Genomic DNA, 17,272 nt, shown 5'->3' with positions numbered 1-17,272 from the left:
GGTCAAGTGAAGGGGAGAGAGGATCGCTCCCATACTGCATTAAAATGTAGAATATGTACTTTTGACAGTCAATGAGAGAAAACACTCACACAGGAAAAGGACAGAGTCGAGTGGAAGATGGAAATATGAAAAATAATGAGATCACCAATAAGCTGAGCCAGTGATAGAAGGAATGCACTGAGAGGGGGGAATTATTGCTGTAATACTGATGTGGTGATTATTAAGGTGATGTTTAAACCGTTCCTACCTTTCTCAGTGGAGCAGCACCAGAGAAAGCAGCAAGAGAGCCTGCAGCAGAAATATTGTTACAGTAGCCGCAGAGCAGAAATAGAAATAAAGAAGTTCATTTACTCAGAGCACCTAAAGGAGTCCTGTTGCGCTGTAGAGGAATGCCTTACTGAGGTTTTATTTCTGCTTTCCCTTTTATCAATACAACATACAAGGGTGCCAACGGCTTGTTGTAAAAGTAAGCTGCAAAAGTCAGCTAAGTCCCAGTTTACTAAGGATTTAATGAACTGGGACATATAACATAGCAGAGTCTCAGCAATGGCAGGATCATAGGAGGTATGTTAGGACACTGTGGAGACTAGTTGCTGGTGATGGCAGCTCTCTCACTGACCAGTGTGAGGTGGAGATGTCTAAAAGGCAAAATAACAGGAGAGTATATGAAACAGCCTGATTGGCTCACAGAGGGTGGGTAAGAAGATGACTGAACTTGAGTAATGATGACAGAATTGAGCTGGACACTGTGGGAAAGTGAAAGAGTAGACTAGAAGCCCAAACCTCCAGGAATACACACCTTCCTCTGTGAACTTCTAGTGCTCATTTATAAAATGGTTCCATATTCATACTTGGAAGTCTTCTGATCGTTCCCAACAGCCTGCTTATGTTTTATTCATTAAGAAAAAAACATACGCTTACGAAAGAAGGCTGTAAGGTCTGCGATAAATTTATTTAATATATAAAATCAACCTAATTCGACAGACCCCGTGGAGCACGGAAATGCATTGATTGAGGTGGGACACATAGTCAGAACTGCAAAGTTCACCACCGGCTTGGATGCATACGTGTAGCAAACTGCAATACCCTTCACACCAGCAGTGGGAAAATCACTCATGGGGTCTAAACTTTACACAGAGATAACTTGGAGGTCAAAGTGAGGTTTATTTTACATTTAAAACAATCTTGTTTGTGGTTATAGATGAGACCACAGTGACAGTGCATGTAAAATCCATTCAGTTAGTTTGTTTTAACTAACAGAGTGAAACACATGCATTTGATTATGAGAATCCAACCTTGTGTTGTGCCTCCCCGATTCATTGTATCTGCTTTTCTATTGTCTGAAACTCTTAAATATATAATTCATATATAATTCATATCATTTATATATTTGTGTTGACCAAAAACCAAGACAGCATTAAAACTTTAACTAAATGTGTAGAGACGATATTCTTGGTAAGATCTGTGTTATATACTCTTCCATCAGATAAGTGCTTTTGAACAACAACTCCACAGTGAAAATTTTAATATTTATTTTAATATTTCGTCCTTTAATATACTTTTTATCTTATATGTATGCTATACAACATTGTAGAAGCAAATTACGTTTTAATTACCGTTTCCAGAAGCAGAAGTTTCAATTACAGCACCATTTGCAAGAGTTACATTAATAAAATGCTTATAGTTTTACACTATAAAGGTGAATTTTTTCTCTTTCCCATTGGGTTTATTTTGTGTTTGAATCCATATTATTTTCACTCTTTGAAATTTAAGTTGTACTTGTAAATTATTGCTTTTTTTTTTATCAGACAGATGAGCGGGGAAGTGTGTAAGCCTCCCAATCGCCTCCTTTACACAGAGATCTACAGCACAGGGTCAGCTGAGGCGCTCGTGTTAACGCTATGCTAGTGTTGTGAGAAGGACTAGACAGTGAGAGGTCAGCAGGGGTCACCGTGGCTGTCCTCCGCTGTGATAGGCTGTCACCCGGAGGTTAAGGGTCAAGATAATTAGGTATGCAGAATCCCAGCGCCGGTGTTCTAATGAAGCTTGAGCTCGTTAATGCAGAGTTTTACACTCAGACCTGCCACTAGGCTGTGCTGCACCGTCACACACACACACACACGCATGTGGACTACATGTTTGCGTGCACACACACACACACACACACTCATGCCTCTGCTTTGTTCTGGTGGTCCAATTCAAGGGCTGTCATCTCTTGAACAGCAGAGCTTCGGGCTCAGCCACCAGGGAATGGAGATAATACAGACATATTTTCATGAAATCTAACATAATGCAATAGCTCTGCAATCTTAATGTTATAATGGAGTTATAGTATAGGGTAGTATAGTATTATTCAATCATTTCCTGAGATATAGACGTGTCTCTTATCTTTAAACATCTTATGTTGGAGGGCTGTAGTTTGTGTAAATAGTCCTGTAGATCTTTGAAATGGCAAATATGGTTAATGTAAAAAATATTGTATTGGATTATGTTACAATTTTCATGTGATGCTTTAGGTTTTCATCCTAGGCTAGTAACGCTGTTTGATCTCATTTCTTTGTTTCTGTAAAGAAATTCCTGAAGACAATCATCTGCTGTTTATTAACACAAAATATATTTGCAAAGTAAAAGGTTTTGCATGAGTGCAGAGGAAGGGAAGTGGCGGTCTTCTTTGTGTTTGAGGCTGTGTGATAGGGTATTGCTTTTGTTGAGCTGTGAGGAGCACAGATGTAACACAAATACACATGCAAACATGAACATGTGTGGGTGTTTGTGTTTTTCTGTGCAAGTGTGCCTTGTTGCTTCTGCCAGGCTGGCCAGCTGGCTCACACCAAAACACAACCTGGATGTGTTTGTTTGCCGTTGATGGCCATCTGTGTGTTTGATTTATTCTGTAATATAGATTCATGACATATGGTCCCATTTCAAACACCTAATGTCAACATAGCTCCACTTTTTAATGGCTTGACATCAGGGTTAATGTTAAGAAAGTAGATCTTAATTTTTCCAGAAATATACAGTTGCTTATTATCTTTAACACTAACTGGATTTGTGCTTTTCCGTGACTTCTGGAAAGACGGAAACAGCGGGAAGGCTGTAGCTAGATTTTTGAGAGCTGAGATTCACAAAAAGTGTAAAACTTAGGGTCAAACTTAAGATTTCCTCACAGTCACGTAGTTTCTGCAGTATTTCTACAATACTATAAAAACTTCCCTTCTCATGTGCTCATCCGCTGTCTTTGTGTGGACTTTTCAAAGAAGCTGCTTTGGATTTAGGAACAAAAAAAGTTCCTCACATCTGCAAGCAAATTCCACAAGGAAATTCATTTTGACTTTCACACAGTATGAAATATTAATTTCTCTCTCTGTTTATGTGGATGTGTCTGCACTGGGCCTGAGCTCGCATTCTGGAGGAAAGCAGTCTTCACTCTGGTCTATTGTCGAGCTGTTAACCTCAAATATGGCCTTATCCTCTTTGTCTCCACAGATTTTTCCTCAAGTTTTTCCTCAAGTGCAACCAGAACTGTTTGAAGAATGCAGGAAACCCGAGAGACATGAGGAGGTTCCAGGTACACACCGCAAGATTTTCTTCACTCTCGTGATTCGTTCCTCATTTTCTTTTGTCGAGGCTTCTCTCTATACCTCGCTGTCTTTTTTCTCTCATTCTCGCCCTTCCCTTTGTCTCCTGTGGACATACCACATAATGACACACATGCATGGCTGCTGCAACACATATACGCAGGAATGTGTGTATGCGTGTGTTTCTGTGTAAGTAAATAAGCTATCAGCGTCTGTACAGGAAACATGAGATCCTGACCCTGAGTAGTCGGAGCATAAATATACACACAATGCAGGGGTACAGAGGGGAGGGAGTAAGAGAGCCAAGCACAGAGTGTGTGTGAGAGAGAAATTGGCAATCATAAAAGAAAGATGCTAAAAAAATCATGGCAACCAAAAAGAAAGAGATTATGCAGTCTGACAGGTGAGGCTGGGACAGAGATTGGGGTCCAGGGTGTCCCCCGCCTCTCGCCCTGTGTCAGCTGGGATGGGCTCCAGCTGCCCAGGACCGTAAGCTGGATAAGCAGTGAGAAAAATGGGCGTATAAATAGGATATGGAACAGACAATTCAAAAAATCCCATTTTTATTATCAATCTATTATGCCCAGTATGCATCGGCATACTGCAAACCTGAGGGACCGCAAGTGACAGAGACACAGCACGCGAATGCATTGCCTGTGACACTGTATCGAGAAAGAAAGAAAGAAGGTTGTGAATAAGATTTCAGGCAGTGCACTCAGTATTATTTCCTTATCTAAAGGCCACAACACAATCAGGAAGACACCACTTGAGCATGAATAGAGAAACTGGACGCCCAGGAGATACTGATAGATTTATTACCGTGGCACATGAGTATGGGAGTGTGTGTGGGGGTGTGTGTGTGTCTTTCTGGCGTGGCGTGCTCTCTTGTGTACAGACTTGTGTGTGTGAGAGTGAGACGGGATGGAGAGAGTCATCCAGTACCAAGTGTGTGACGGTATCTGTGCCTCTAATTGTGCAGCTCTATTGTAGTGGAACCAGAAAAGACAGCTCTGTTTCCCTGGGAGATAATTAAGGGCCGGACCCATCAGGAACTATTGGACAGAGGAGGACACACACACACACACAAACAGTGTACAGTGACTTAGTGTGTGTTGAGGGTGCTGGTAATAGCAGTGATAACAGGTTACATTTAAAGAGCTTTTCACAGTTTCATGCTTTTAACTCCTCCCTGCGATGATCCCTCGACCCCCGACTTTGTAATTCCTCATTTTTTTCTTTTCTTTTTTCTTTATCTTTTCTTTCTCTTGCCCCCCGTCCCTCCCCCCCTCCCTGCCTACCTCCTTTCCCACCCCTACCCATTTTTTATGTCCACCTTTTTCTCCTTGTTCCCCAATCCTCTCCTCGTTAATCATCTTATTTTCCCAATTGTCCACCCAACTCTCTCTACCACTCACCCCCTTACCTCTCTCCAGGTGGTCGTATCAACGACAGTGAGCGTGGAGGGACACGTCCTGTCAGTCTCTGACAACATGTTCGTTCACAACAACTCCAAACACGGTCGACGGGCCCGCAGGCTCGATCCCGTGGAGGGAACGCCGTCTTACCTAGAACACGGTAAGGAGTGTGTGTGCATGCATCCAAGCACGTGTGTGTGTCTCTGAGAGCATAAGCAGCATGGCCACCAGATGGTTGATGGTTTAATCCTATCAGGTGATTCCTGCCCCTCCATCTGGCTAATCCAACTCACTACACACACACAGTGCATGGTGTGGTGCTTTCTGTGTGTGTGAGTGTGTGTGTGTATCGGTCTAATATCATTATGTTTTTTTTCATACTCAAACCCAGACTAAGGGGTGTTGCTGTAATTCAGCTGCATACTGATAATCACACACAAACACTTACACTGAGATGAGAGCTGGATTTTGACAGACGGGTTTTTGTTGTTATGATATAGGATTGGATCACATGAGCTTAAACACACAATACTCTGTCATACTGAAGTGACATAAGCTGACTGTATCCATTCTGTTTGAAGTCATGTGATGCATACCAAACCGTCTGTGTGTGCTTTTATCCATGTAAGATCATTAGTTTCAGAAATGAACTGTCCTAATCTTGTGCCAGTCAAGCTTTGGGATCAACAAACTGTAAACACACCAATACAGATTGCATCCAAATGATGCTTTTAAACTACCTTCAATCAACGATAATGGAAAATTACACAGTGAGACAAGAAGTGAGCTTCTGTTTTTGGGGGGTTTTGTATGAGTCTTTTAAATAAATCTCTTTTACCAGGAGTAAATAGTAAACTAACTGCTGTTGGTTCAGAGCTTTCAGTGATTTCTTTTAAAATTTTGGTTAAATTCTGTTATTATGACAGTCTATTCTTTCCCGGATTTCATATCCACTCAAACACTTCTCAGAAACATAAATAATGGTTGAAACTGAAGTGAAGAGAACCCAAAGACTTTACTTGATACTTCAGCGCTCGTTTCCTGTGTTTATCATTTTACTCAGCAGAATTATTTACAAGGGGAAACCCTTCTTTTTTGCACAAGGACCCATTGAAAAAGGACTCAGTCTTTGAATCTGCAGTGTTTTCAGTGAATAAGTGTGATGATCTGGAACGCAGCCAGAATCCGCGGGTGCAGCAGGATGAATTATGAGGTGCAGATGCAACAGGGATGAAAACGCTTCAAGCCAGATTTCCCCTCCAGTTTGCAGACTGATTTGTGGTTTTTTTTCCAATAGTAATATAGTTAATATTTCATGTCTTTTTCAGCTGCAGTTTATTGTAGATGCATGTTAAATACCAAAAGCACTTAATTCTTTTTTTTCACCCTTTTACTCCTGGATCTAATCATCCTCTCATCTATATGCTCCAGGAGCAGCGCCCTGCATTAAAGCCATCAGTCCCAGTGAGGGCTGGACTACGGGAGGTGCTACTGTCATCATCATAGGAGACAATTTCTTCGACGGTCTCCAAGTAATCTTCGGTACCATGCTGGTTTGGAGCGAGGTCAGTTTACCAGCCTTCATCATCCTGCCCTAGTGTTGTTTCAACCCTTCAACTGTGTGTTTTTGCCTTCGGAGCTTTGGAAGTAATTCAATATGAAAACACACTTTTCGTCACGGTCAGGCTCTTAACTGTGTGTGATCAAGTGCATGTTTGTGTGTATGTGTGTGTGTATGTGTGTTAATGTTTGTCTAAATGAGGTTTGGCTCTCTAATGAGTCCCCACCAATGAGCGACCACCGCCCCTCACTACCTTCCTCACCCACACTCCCTCTGTCTCTTTCTCTCCGGAATACTGATCAAATCAGCAGATTTTGATAGCCATCAGCTTAATGCTCACAAAAACACTCCCTCTCTCTCGCACACACACATACAGCTCACTATCATACTTTTCCCCAGTTCCACTCCTCGACTGAATGTTTATTTGTCTTCTGACTCCACTCACCGTGTGTGCCGAGCGACCGTGGCTCTTTTCCAACAACAACAGCGACCGTGTTTCTGTGTGTGTGTGTGTGTGTACACACACACTGGCATACATGGATGGGTGTTTGTGTGTCTGTGTTAAGAGCTGAGGGGTTTGTTTACAGTGTTGAGAGCCACACTTACACACACTAACATGTGTACAGAGTCTCAGTTCAGTTCAAACTGACTCAGCTCTCTTGGCGTTCCTCATTCCATCCTTCGAATGGATTTTAGCCAACCAAATGCTTCATTTGCACTCAACCTGATTATTGATTTCGAAGCAAGAAAACACAGTTTGAAAAAGGTCCGTCGGTGGAAAGTGATTACATGTTTGCCAAGTGGGGTTTGTCTGTATCTCTCCATCCTGTCTACTTTTTTTTTCACAACCCTTAGCCAAACAGATATTTTGAAAATCATCCATAAAAATGTTATAACTGGTTAGAGTGTGTCTCGAATATGGCTCAAAAACAATGATTTATCTTCCTCCTGGTATAAACAGAAATGCTGGGAGGTCAGGATTTAGTTCATTTGTATTTTCTTTTTATTTACCCTAAACTTGTGGTCCATTTCAAACTAAGTCAAGTAACATACTGACATCATTGTGGAGCAATTCTGTCATCGTCATTTATTGAGGTTTACCAGTATTAGTTCATGTCATAGCTCTCTTAAGGTCCCGCCACAGCATTTGAACCGAGTTGAGGTCTGCACTTTGACTAGGGCCATTTCAGCAGTGTTGTTCTGTCCATCGTCTTTTACTGGAACAGATCCCAGCTGTCAGTGGGCGATAGGTGGGTTACACCTTGGACAGGTCGCCAGTCTACCACAAGCCAAACACAAAGAGACAGGCAATAAATCACACTCACATTCACAGCTACGGACGGTTTAGAATCACCCGTTTATGTAACATGCATGTCTTTGGACTATGGGAGAACCCCGAGTACTGGGAGAAAACCCACGCAGGGGCTCGGAGAACATGCAAACTCCACATGAAAAGGCCGCATCACGTGCATTCAAATCCAGGCCTTTCTTGCTGTGAAGTGACGGTGCTAACTAATGCACCATTTTGCCACCCCCATCATTGTTCTGTTGCATGACCCAACTGGGCCAAAACTTAGCTGTTCGACGAATGTCCTCACATCTAACTCTAGAACGTTTGGTATACAGAGCAGTTCGTGGTCGACTCAATGATTGTAAGGTGTCCAGGTCCTGTGGCTGCAAGAAAAGCCCAAGTCATCACCCCTGCACTACTGTGTTTGACAGTTGGTATGAGGTATTTCTGCATTATGGCCAAACATCTCCATTATGGTCTTGTTGGTCTAAGGGACATTGTTCCAGAAGTCTTGTGGTTTGTTCAGATGCAACTTTGTAAACCTAAGCCATGTTGCCATGTTCTTTTTAGACAGAGGCTTTTAGAAAGAGGCAAACAAGCCACACTTTTTATTTCTTTTTCTGTGTGTTTTTCTGATCGTGTTGTTGGGAACTTTAACATTTAACATGCTAACTGAGGGCTGTGGAGTCTTGGATGCGCTTTCACAATTTCTCTGAGCATTGCGTGGTCTGACCTTGGGGTGACTTTCCTGAGACCACTCCTGGCAAGATTGTGGCATTGTGTTAACACACACCTGAACGCTCCGGACCAGGAAACCTGCCAAAACCTCTGCCTTTATAGAGGTGCTCACACTTGCTGATGATGACTCTATGACTCATTTAAAATCTTAGCTAATAATGAAAAAAGGAATCAGTGGTTTTGCTCCAAATGCCACCTTCAAATTCAGACTAATGCAAAAATGCATTAAATTCAAATATAAAACCAGATCAGCTAGAGATCAATTTCACATCATTAACAAGCGATCAGTCTCCAACCCAACAACTAAAATAAAGTTTAGAGCAAAGCTTCAGTATGCAGATTTATATAAATCTGCGACTGAATTACTAGATTTAAAGGAAACATCTTTTTTTTATCAGTGGAGATATTTTTCATGAATAGAGAAAACCTAGATGCACAACATTAAGAAGTAAAGGTGCTGTATTGTCCCGATGTTTAATACTTCATTCTTCTTGATTCTTCAGGTGATTTGACTCTTGGTACTCTGTTCCTTGCTTTTCTAGCTGATTACACCACATGCCATCCGGGTGCAGACGCCTCCCAGACACATCCCTGGGGTTGTAGAGGTCACTCTGTCTTACAAGTCTAAACAGTTCTGCAAAGGCACACCAGGGAGGTTCATATACACAGGTAGGTTCAAAGAACACAGTTACACACACATACAATTTACTGTATTGTCTTAATTGAAATATGTCTTGTGTTTTTCTTCTTCTAATATGAAAACTGTCTAATTTGACATTGTAGGTTAGTCAAAAAGTGTGTTTGCATATATAAGCCTTTGTATGTGCGTTTGTGTGTTTGTACGTGTTGGAGAGAGAGAGTGAGACTGTGTCTGAATGTGCGCGTGTGTGTGTGTGAATAACATCTATGAGTTGTAGTTCACTCTCAGGCCAGACAGTGTTGAACTAATGACTGTAGATTAGTCAACATTAACGACCCACACTCGTTAGAATGTTGCCATAATCAGAGGCTCGTTAAAACCAGCTACAATTAAACAGTCTGCTCTTTATAGCCCTCCATACTGAAACTATTAGTGAAATCATCCAGAACACCCAGTTTACTAACACACATTAAGCGCGCACACACAAACACACACGTTTCTGACCGGATTGTTGACTTTGAGTGAGCATTTTCCTGCTAAACGGAGTAGTGCAGGAAAAGGAGAGAAAGCATGTGTGTGTGTTATTTTGCACATACATGTGGAAATGGATGGAGGTGATGTGATGTCTGGTATTGATCCGCTCAACATGGCTCCATCACACCATAATGATGACGTCAGTCACAGATTCACAGACAAGGGGGGGAAAAAATTGTAGCTGCCATAGAAATTCTTGGAGTCTTGAGACATTTAATGACGCCAGCATTGCAAGAGGATTTAAACATGATCAATGAAGATGGAAAAAAAACTTACAATGAATAAATGTGAGTTTTACTCTTGGGGAGAAGTACATAAAATTTCTAATATTTCCTGCTTAAAAGGTGAGAAGAAAGTGATGAAGTCTGCATTTTAGCTTCACGTGCTTTATGTGATTAAAATAAGCTTGATGTGTATTCCATGATAATGCCCAACAAAAATTCATAGAGGAAGAAATGTATTAGGGAAGTAACTGAAAAAGGAAGGACGAATGCAAGCACTTCACTGCTTTAGACCAGTCAGGATTGTACAATGCAAGTAAAATGGGCTTCTGTGTTGGACGTTTTCCAGAAATCGCAGCTATCACCAAAAAAAAGCAGCAATCATAAGGTTAAATGGCAGACCCACAATCAGGATTTTGTTAGATGATGGCTGTACAAAATTTTGAGGACTGAAATGTCAAGCGATGTGAGTTTCTTTTAAAGGTAGTTCCTTTGTAAAAGATCTCCAGCTTACTTCAGTGTTCTTCAGACGCAACATCTTTGTGACCCTGAGGCTAGCCGGCTGGTAATTGGTCCGTCTGGCATCTAACTGCTGCTCCTATTGGGCGGAGATGACCCACTCGTGACCTTGCGATTGGCTAATGGCTTCAACATGTGACCCAGGAAATGCGATCCGTTAGTGCGGTTGCCTGATCCCGCCTCGAGGTTGACTCCTTGCTAGAAGTCACTGGTGAAAGGTCAGGGTGGTGAAAGCTGATTGGCTGTGGTGGTTTTTCAGCGCTTAAGCTGTGGTTGCCTCTGGGTGTAAGGGCTGCGCAATTAAACATACTCACGAGCACACATGTGCAAAAACACGCGCACGCACACACACCACACGTAAACGCACGCAAAGCCACACTTACATGGGGTCATGTCTTACACAACTTACCACACACACTTTCAAACAGGGGCAGGAGTTTAAAGTAATTGTAAATCAGAGTGATATGAGGGAAAGATGGTGACTAGTCTGGTAAACAGATGGTCTACCACATATGTATACACACACACACATACAAACACACATACACACACTCTACATACACACATGGTGCCGTATGGCTGCCTCATCTGCCCGATGGGAAAAATTAACATTCTCGACATCACACACCATAAACTATAAACACACAAAGGTACAAAGTGACAATCAATAAATGCTGGCATTATAAACGCACGTGTGGACACACACTCGTATAAAGAGCTGATTTATTATCAACAGCTGAAAAAAAGAAATAAAGTTCCTTAGCTCCGAAACTTTTAGAGAAAGTTGAAAAATGGTGACAATTTTACACTTTTTTCTTCACTTTTCCAAACAACCTCGCTTTTATTTTGGAGACGGGAGAAGAAGAGAAATAGAGAGATTAAAAACAGAAAGCTGGAGATGCATAAAAAAGGAGGGGGGGTGGATAGGAAGAAAGGTGGATTTTTAAAACCAGATTGTAAAGTATCGATCCGCTCATAAGTGGATCACATATACTGATACACACATGCAGATACACTCATAGTACATAGACACATATACAAACACACGGAAAGTCACAGAGAGAAGACGAGCTCGGGAGAAAGAGATCTCATCTCATAAGGGGAAGAATGAAGCAATAATTCAGTGGTATTGAACTGCTGGCTGGCCAGAGAATCAATATCACCACACCTCCTCTTCTCCTCCTCCTTTTCTTCTTCTTTTTCTCCTTTTACATCAGTCCTCTCTGTCCTTTCACCCACCCAATTTCACCCGCTTCCCTCCCCTCCTGCTCTTTTACCCCATTGTTTTTTCTCTTTCTGCGCATTCTTTTGTTTCAACACCACCCAAAGATAACTAGAAAAACATCGCCATTTTACAATAAATGCACATGAGAAATCCTAGACATACAGCTTGCTGCACTCTTTCCCACCACCCCCACGTCTTCTCCTCTGTCTCCCTCCTCTGTTCACATTTTATTGTGAAACAGGAGTGGATGGCCTGTCCTCATGAAACTTCAATGAGTATTGATCTGATGGCAGCTCTGGACTCTGGAGGAAGAACTAGGCTGGAGGATGGAGGAGCGGTGGAAGAATGGATGGACGGATAAAAGTGGCAGAAGGTGTAGTTAAGAAAAAAGGAAGGAGATGAAGCGGAAGAGAGTAGGAGGAGGGGAGAAGTAAAGGGGGAGCAGGAGGGAGTCATGCAGTGATGATTTCACAGGCAGAAGGGTGGCAGAATTTGTCGAGATGAAATAGGTTCAAGCTTCAGTGTCACCAAATCGTCCACCGTCTCGAAGCTGTTTATCTTTTTTCAGACTCATCATTGACACAACTCATATCATTGGATTAACACGGTGCTGTGAAATGCATTTGCCCCCTTCCCGATTCCTTTTTGCATATTTATCCCATTTTCAGATATTTTTGACAAATTTGAACATTAAACAAAGAATAAACCAAGTAGAAAGGGAAAAGCTCCGAAAGGAGATCTCAAAGATCTCAAAAACCAATACATCATTCAACAATGTAAAGAAACAACTGAGAAACAAAGTCAGTGGCATGTATTAGTCTGGAAAGGGTTAAAACCCATTTCTAAGTCTTTGGGACTCCAGTCAGAGCCATTATCCACAAATGGAGAAAACTTGGAACAGTGATGAACCTTCCCAGGAGTGGCTGGCCTGCCGAAGTTACTCCAAGAGCGCATCAACAACTTATCCAGGAGGTCACAAAAGAACCTAAAAAAACATCTAAAGACCTGCAGGTCTCACTTGCCTAAGTTAAGGTCAGAGTTCATGATTCAACAATAAGAAAGAGACTGAACAATAATGGCATCCATTGGAGAGTTCTGAGGAGAAAACAGCTTGTCTCATTTTGTCAAAGACATCTGGAGACATCTGGATGATGACTTTGGGGAGAATATTCTGTGGACTGACGAGACAAAGGTTAAGCTTTTTGGAAGGTTTAAGTCCTGTTACATCTGCATAAAACTAACACATCATTTCATAAAAAGAACATCATAGCAACCATCAAACATGGTGGTGGTAGTGCTATGGTCTAGGGCTGCTTTGCTGCTTCAGGATGTGGAAGACTTGCCATAAAAGATGGAACCATGAATTCTGCTCTAACAGAAAATCCTGAAGGTGAATGTCTGGCCATCAGTTCTTGCCCTTAAAACGAAACACACTTACATTATACAGCAGGACAATAATCTGATACCTACCAGCAAGTCCACTTCTGAACACCTCAAAAGACAAAATAAAGGTTCTGCAGTGGCCTAGTCAAAGCCTGGACTTAAATCCAATGCTGTGGTCTGACCTTAAACAGGTCATTCCTACTCGAATATCTTTGAGTGTGGATGAATTAAAACAATTCTGTTAAGAAGAGTGGGCCAAAACCCCTCCACAGAAACTTGAAACACTCATTGCCAGTTTCTGCAAACACTTGATTGCAGTTCTTACTGCTAAGGTTGGCAAAACCAATTAATAGCCTTAAGGGGCAGTTACGTTTTCACAAAGGGACAGGTAAGCTTGGATAGCTTTTTTCCCTGAATAAGTGAAATCATCATTTAAAAACTTCATTTTGCATTTACCCAGTTACCCAGTAAGTTACCCCCCAACCGATTGTAGTTGTCTGCATTTCTATGGTAAGTTAACCTAAACTGATATTACTAATGCCTTTTATAGCTGATGTGTAACCACTGGAGTGAGTTCTGTTGGGTGATTTTGTTGCTTCTGTGCATTAAGAAACTGCTAAAGAAATCTTTTAGTAAACCTGAACTTTTTGCTTCAAAATTCACACACACTGTACATGTAACTACAGAGATACAACAGAGAACTACAGAGATACATGAATCCATAAATACGCAAACATTCCCGCTTTAAAAAAACATTTAGTTCTATTAATAAAGAGTCAGTTGGAGATATTTGAGGCCTAAGGCACTGAAACCACTCAAAGTCATGCTTTTGTATATGTATACATGAATGTGTGTGTGTGTGTGTGTGTGTGATATTACAGTTGGCATCGTCTCTAGAGATGTACAGGGAGTGTGGATCTGACACTGGCAGTTAATTTTGGCAGTTGATATCCCACTGACTGTTAGGCAGCTGTTTTTCTAATTTTTGTTTTTCTCAACTATGACTAAGTTTAGTTTTCGGCTTTGTCTGTTTTTATTGCTTGAACACAAGCTCTCTTCACTCCTTTCACCACCTCTCACCTGATTTTATTCTTTTCTGCTTTCATTTCTTCTCGCTCCTCTGCTCCTCCTTGACCTACTTCCTTCCAGACCACTCCATCATGTTCACATAATTATCATATGTGGATCTTAAAAATCATAATTTGTCCAAAAACCTTCCTTGGAGCAGGGAGAAGTACTGTCCATGACAGTTTAACATCTGGTGTTTTTATAGCTCTGCAATTTATGAAGTTATCTTGCTAACAAATTGCGGTTCAGGACATAACAGAAACCAGAAACTTGGGTGTGATGTGATAATAAAACAGACATATATCTAAAACACACACACACACTCAAAGAAACTAGAAAACAACATAAGATATTCAGCTGCAACTAATTTAATAGTGCTGGATGTGGAAAGTACCCGATATCACTGCAGCTGCACACTTGGACATCACACACGTGCAGACACACCCTCTGCAACCCACACCTACTGTGCATCCATTCATGTGTCCATTTGTCTTTGGCTTTTTTCTTCACTTATTCTCTCACTCAACTTAAGCATACATGGGTCGAAAAATGGGGTGAAGACACATGTTCAGCACATATAAATAAACACAGAAAATCCTTTAAAGCCGTCATCCTGACTGACAGAGCTTTCATGTCTCTACTTGACTGACATATTGATTGTGTAAAGACTGCAGAGGGCTGCAATTGGGACGTTAAAGTGAACACTAAACACTCTTTAAAACCCTTTAGATTATACACCTGCAGTGTTATTATCATACAAGTGCTTTTGACACCATTAGCGACTCCACCAGGTTTATCCATCTCTGCACATATTTGCATTAACCGCCTGCGCTCTATCAGGTCTGCTACCATTAATAATGACAGTGTAATATCAGTTAGACTGGGCCGCCTCCCCAGAGTTAATGCCTATGTTTTAAGGTATGTATCTATTTATTGTAGATTATATTTATGTAGCTCTGCAGTGCTTTGCAGAGGAAAAACCTTAATAAATAAAGCTAAAACTATGCAAGGCAACTGTAGATGTCTCAAACAGTGGTGCAGAAATCTACTCACTGCCTACTTTATCAGGGACATATGTTCAATTGCTCATGAATGTAACTATCTGATCAGCCAAACACATGGAAGCACCGTAATGCCTTCAGGCATGTAGATGTGGTCAAGACGACCTCCTGAAGTTTAGCTGTTCATGGCAGCTGTGGTAATGTAAAGGCTTAGGGGACACTATTACAACTGAGCATTGTCAAAGCCTCATGTCCATCCCTTTATGACCACAGTGTACCCATCTTCAAATGGCTTTTTCTTTGCACAATAGCATGCCATGTTGCAAAGCTCAAAACATCTCAAACTAGTTTCTTGAATATAATAATAAGTTGACTGTACTCAAATGGCCTCCACCGTCAACAGATTTCAATCCAGTAAAACACCTTTGGGATGTGATGGAACAGGGAGATTGAAATCATGGATGAAACTGCAGCAACTGTTTGATGCTGTCATGTCAATATGGACCAAAATCTCTCAGAAATGTTTCCAGCACCTTGTTAAATCTGTGCTGTGAAGACTTAAAGCAGTTCAGAAGACACAAGGGAGTCCAACCTGATATTACTGTGAGTCTGATAAAGTGGCTGGTGATCTTAAACTTCTCTTCTGCCAATATTTTTTAATACTTACAGATACAGTATAGCTGTTTGTCACTGTAATCAACTGATTTTCATTTCTTGAATTTGATGTTGCTACTCAGTGACGTAATAGTCCCATGTGATGCCCAGAGTGTAGAATAAAGGCATAAAAGAAGCAGGCCTGTTTTTGTTCTCTTACATGCATCTGAAGAAGCACAATTCAGCTTTAATTCAGCACGTTTTCTTCACAGCTAGCAAAGTTTTATAAATTTAAAATCTGAAGTCAAGCATTCAACATTTAACAGCGTTCTGCTTCAGGAGAATATCCACAGTAGTTGCTGAGAGATGTATTTTTCTCAGTTACAGTTTCCCAGCCCGATTTTGAACTGCCGACCTTTCAGTCACAAGCCCTCATCTCTAACTTCCAGGCTTCTGTTGGCTCATGCTGAGCAGGTTCATTATTTTCCAACCCAGTTTTGCCAAAAAAAACCACACTTCTTGATACCAGCGTGATCCTTGGGAACAAAATGTCACAAAATGAGATGTCATCCTCTCTCCTCTCTAGTGAGGCAATCCCCCTGCTGATTGCCACAGATGTTGTGATTCTGTCTGTTTATGCACGCTCAGGCTGAACACCGGCAACAAGAGCATTAAAGGTGCAACATGTGCTACTCTAACTTGTTGTTTTTGAGAAAAGGATAGCATCTTTTGACTTACCGTTAATCCGCTGAACTACTAGGAGGTTGAGGCGATGAATGGGAAAGCCTTTGAATTTTTGGTTTATCGTAAATCACCATTAATTTACACAAATATGAGTTTATTGTCTGACTTTGCCCCCAAGAAACACGCAGACATATTCTGCTAAATGTAAATCTTGTAGGAAAGTCATCTTCCTGATGACTTAAAGCAAGAGGTGAGAGTGAGCTCTGTTTTTACCTCTCAAGGTTCATGGCCAGTCCCTAGCTGTACATTTTACAATATATGACACCAGTGGGATTTTGCTGCAAATCAGCAAAATTGCTTCAGACCGTAAAAGTGGTTAAAAGCACATGGAAAAAAGCAAAGCTGACATTTCTAGAAACAGCAGATGGTGGAACAAGAAGTGAAAGGCTGATGGAAAATCTTATCATACATGTGTAGCCTATAAAAAAAAAATGTGGTAAATAAGCCACAATATTGTTGTTGTGACAGGAAGCCTTTGGGATTGTGGTAAAGTGCTTTTTAAAGGTTGTAATCTGTATTTTTATATTAAGATAAGAGTTACATGACTTGCATGTCTATCACGTAGTTTAGAGTAAAATAGATAAGTACTATCTGTCTCTGAGACTCCCTTCAGAAACATATACAGAAGCAAGTAGCTACAGAGACCCACTGAATAATGACCCACAATATCTATCTGAGGACTAAAATGAATTAGGTCTGCCTTTTCCAGATGAGTATTTTATTTTTAGCAAACCAAGTCTAAGGCCTAAAGACTAGTTTC

The 17,272-nt window shown here is 41.1% G+C and overlaps 1 protein-coding gene across 2 annotated transcripts in view; it reads left to right on the top strand.

Annotated features, from left to right (window-relative positions):
- The window catches only part of LOC100696184 (transcription factor COE1), an 88,247-nt gene that overhangs the window by 51,852 nt on the left and 19,123 nt on the right, over positions 1–17,272 (top strand). For both annotated transcript variants that reach the window (XM_005452635.4, XM_005452634.4), the window contains exons 7-10: positions 3,487–3,568; positions 5,012–5,153; positions 6,425–6,558; positions 9,126–9,252. In XM_005452635.4, coding sequence (XP_005452692.1) covers positions 3,487–3,568; positions 5,012–5,153; positions 6,425–6,558; positions 9,126–9,252 — 485 coding nt within the window. The remainder of the gene's footprint in view (positions 1–3,486; positions 3,569–5,011; positions 5,154–6,424; positions 6,559–9,125; positions 9,253–17,272) is intronic.

The sequence above is a fragment of the Oreochromis niloticus genome, linkage group LG10 (genome assembly GCF_001858045.2).
Source record: "Oreochromis niloticus isolate F11D_XX linkage group LG10, O_niloticus_UMD_NMBU, whole genome shotgun sequence".
In the NCBI taxonomy this organism is placed as follows: domain Eukaryota; kingdom Metazoa; phylum Chordata; class Actinopteri; order Cichliformes; family Cichlidae; genus Oreochromis; species Oreochromis niloticus.
The sequence above is the reverse complement of the archived record's forward strand: the minus strand, read 5'-3'. Positions and strand labels throughout refer to the sequence as shown.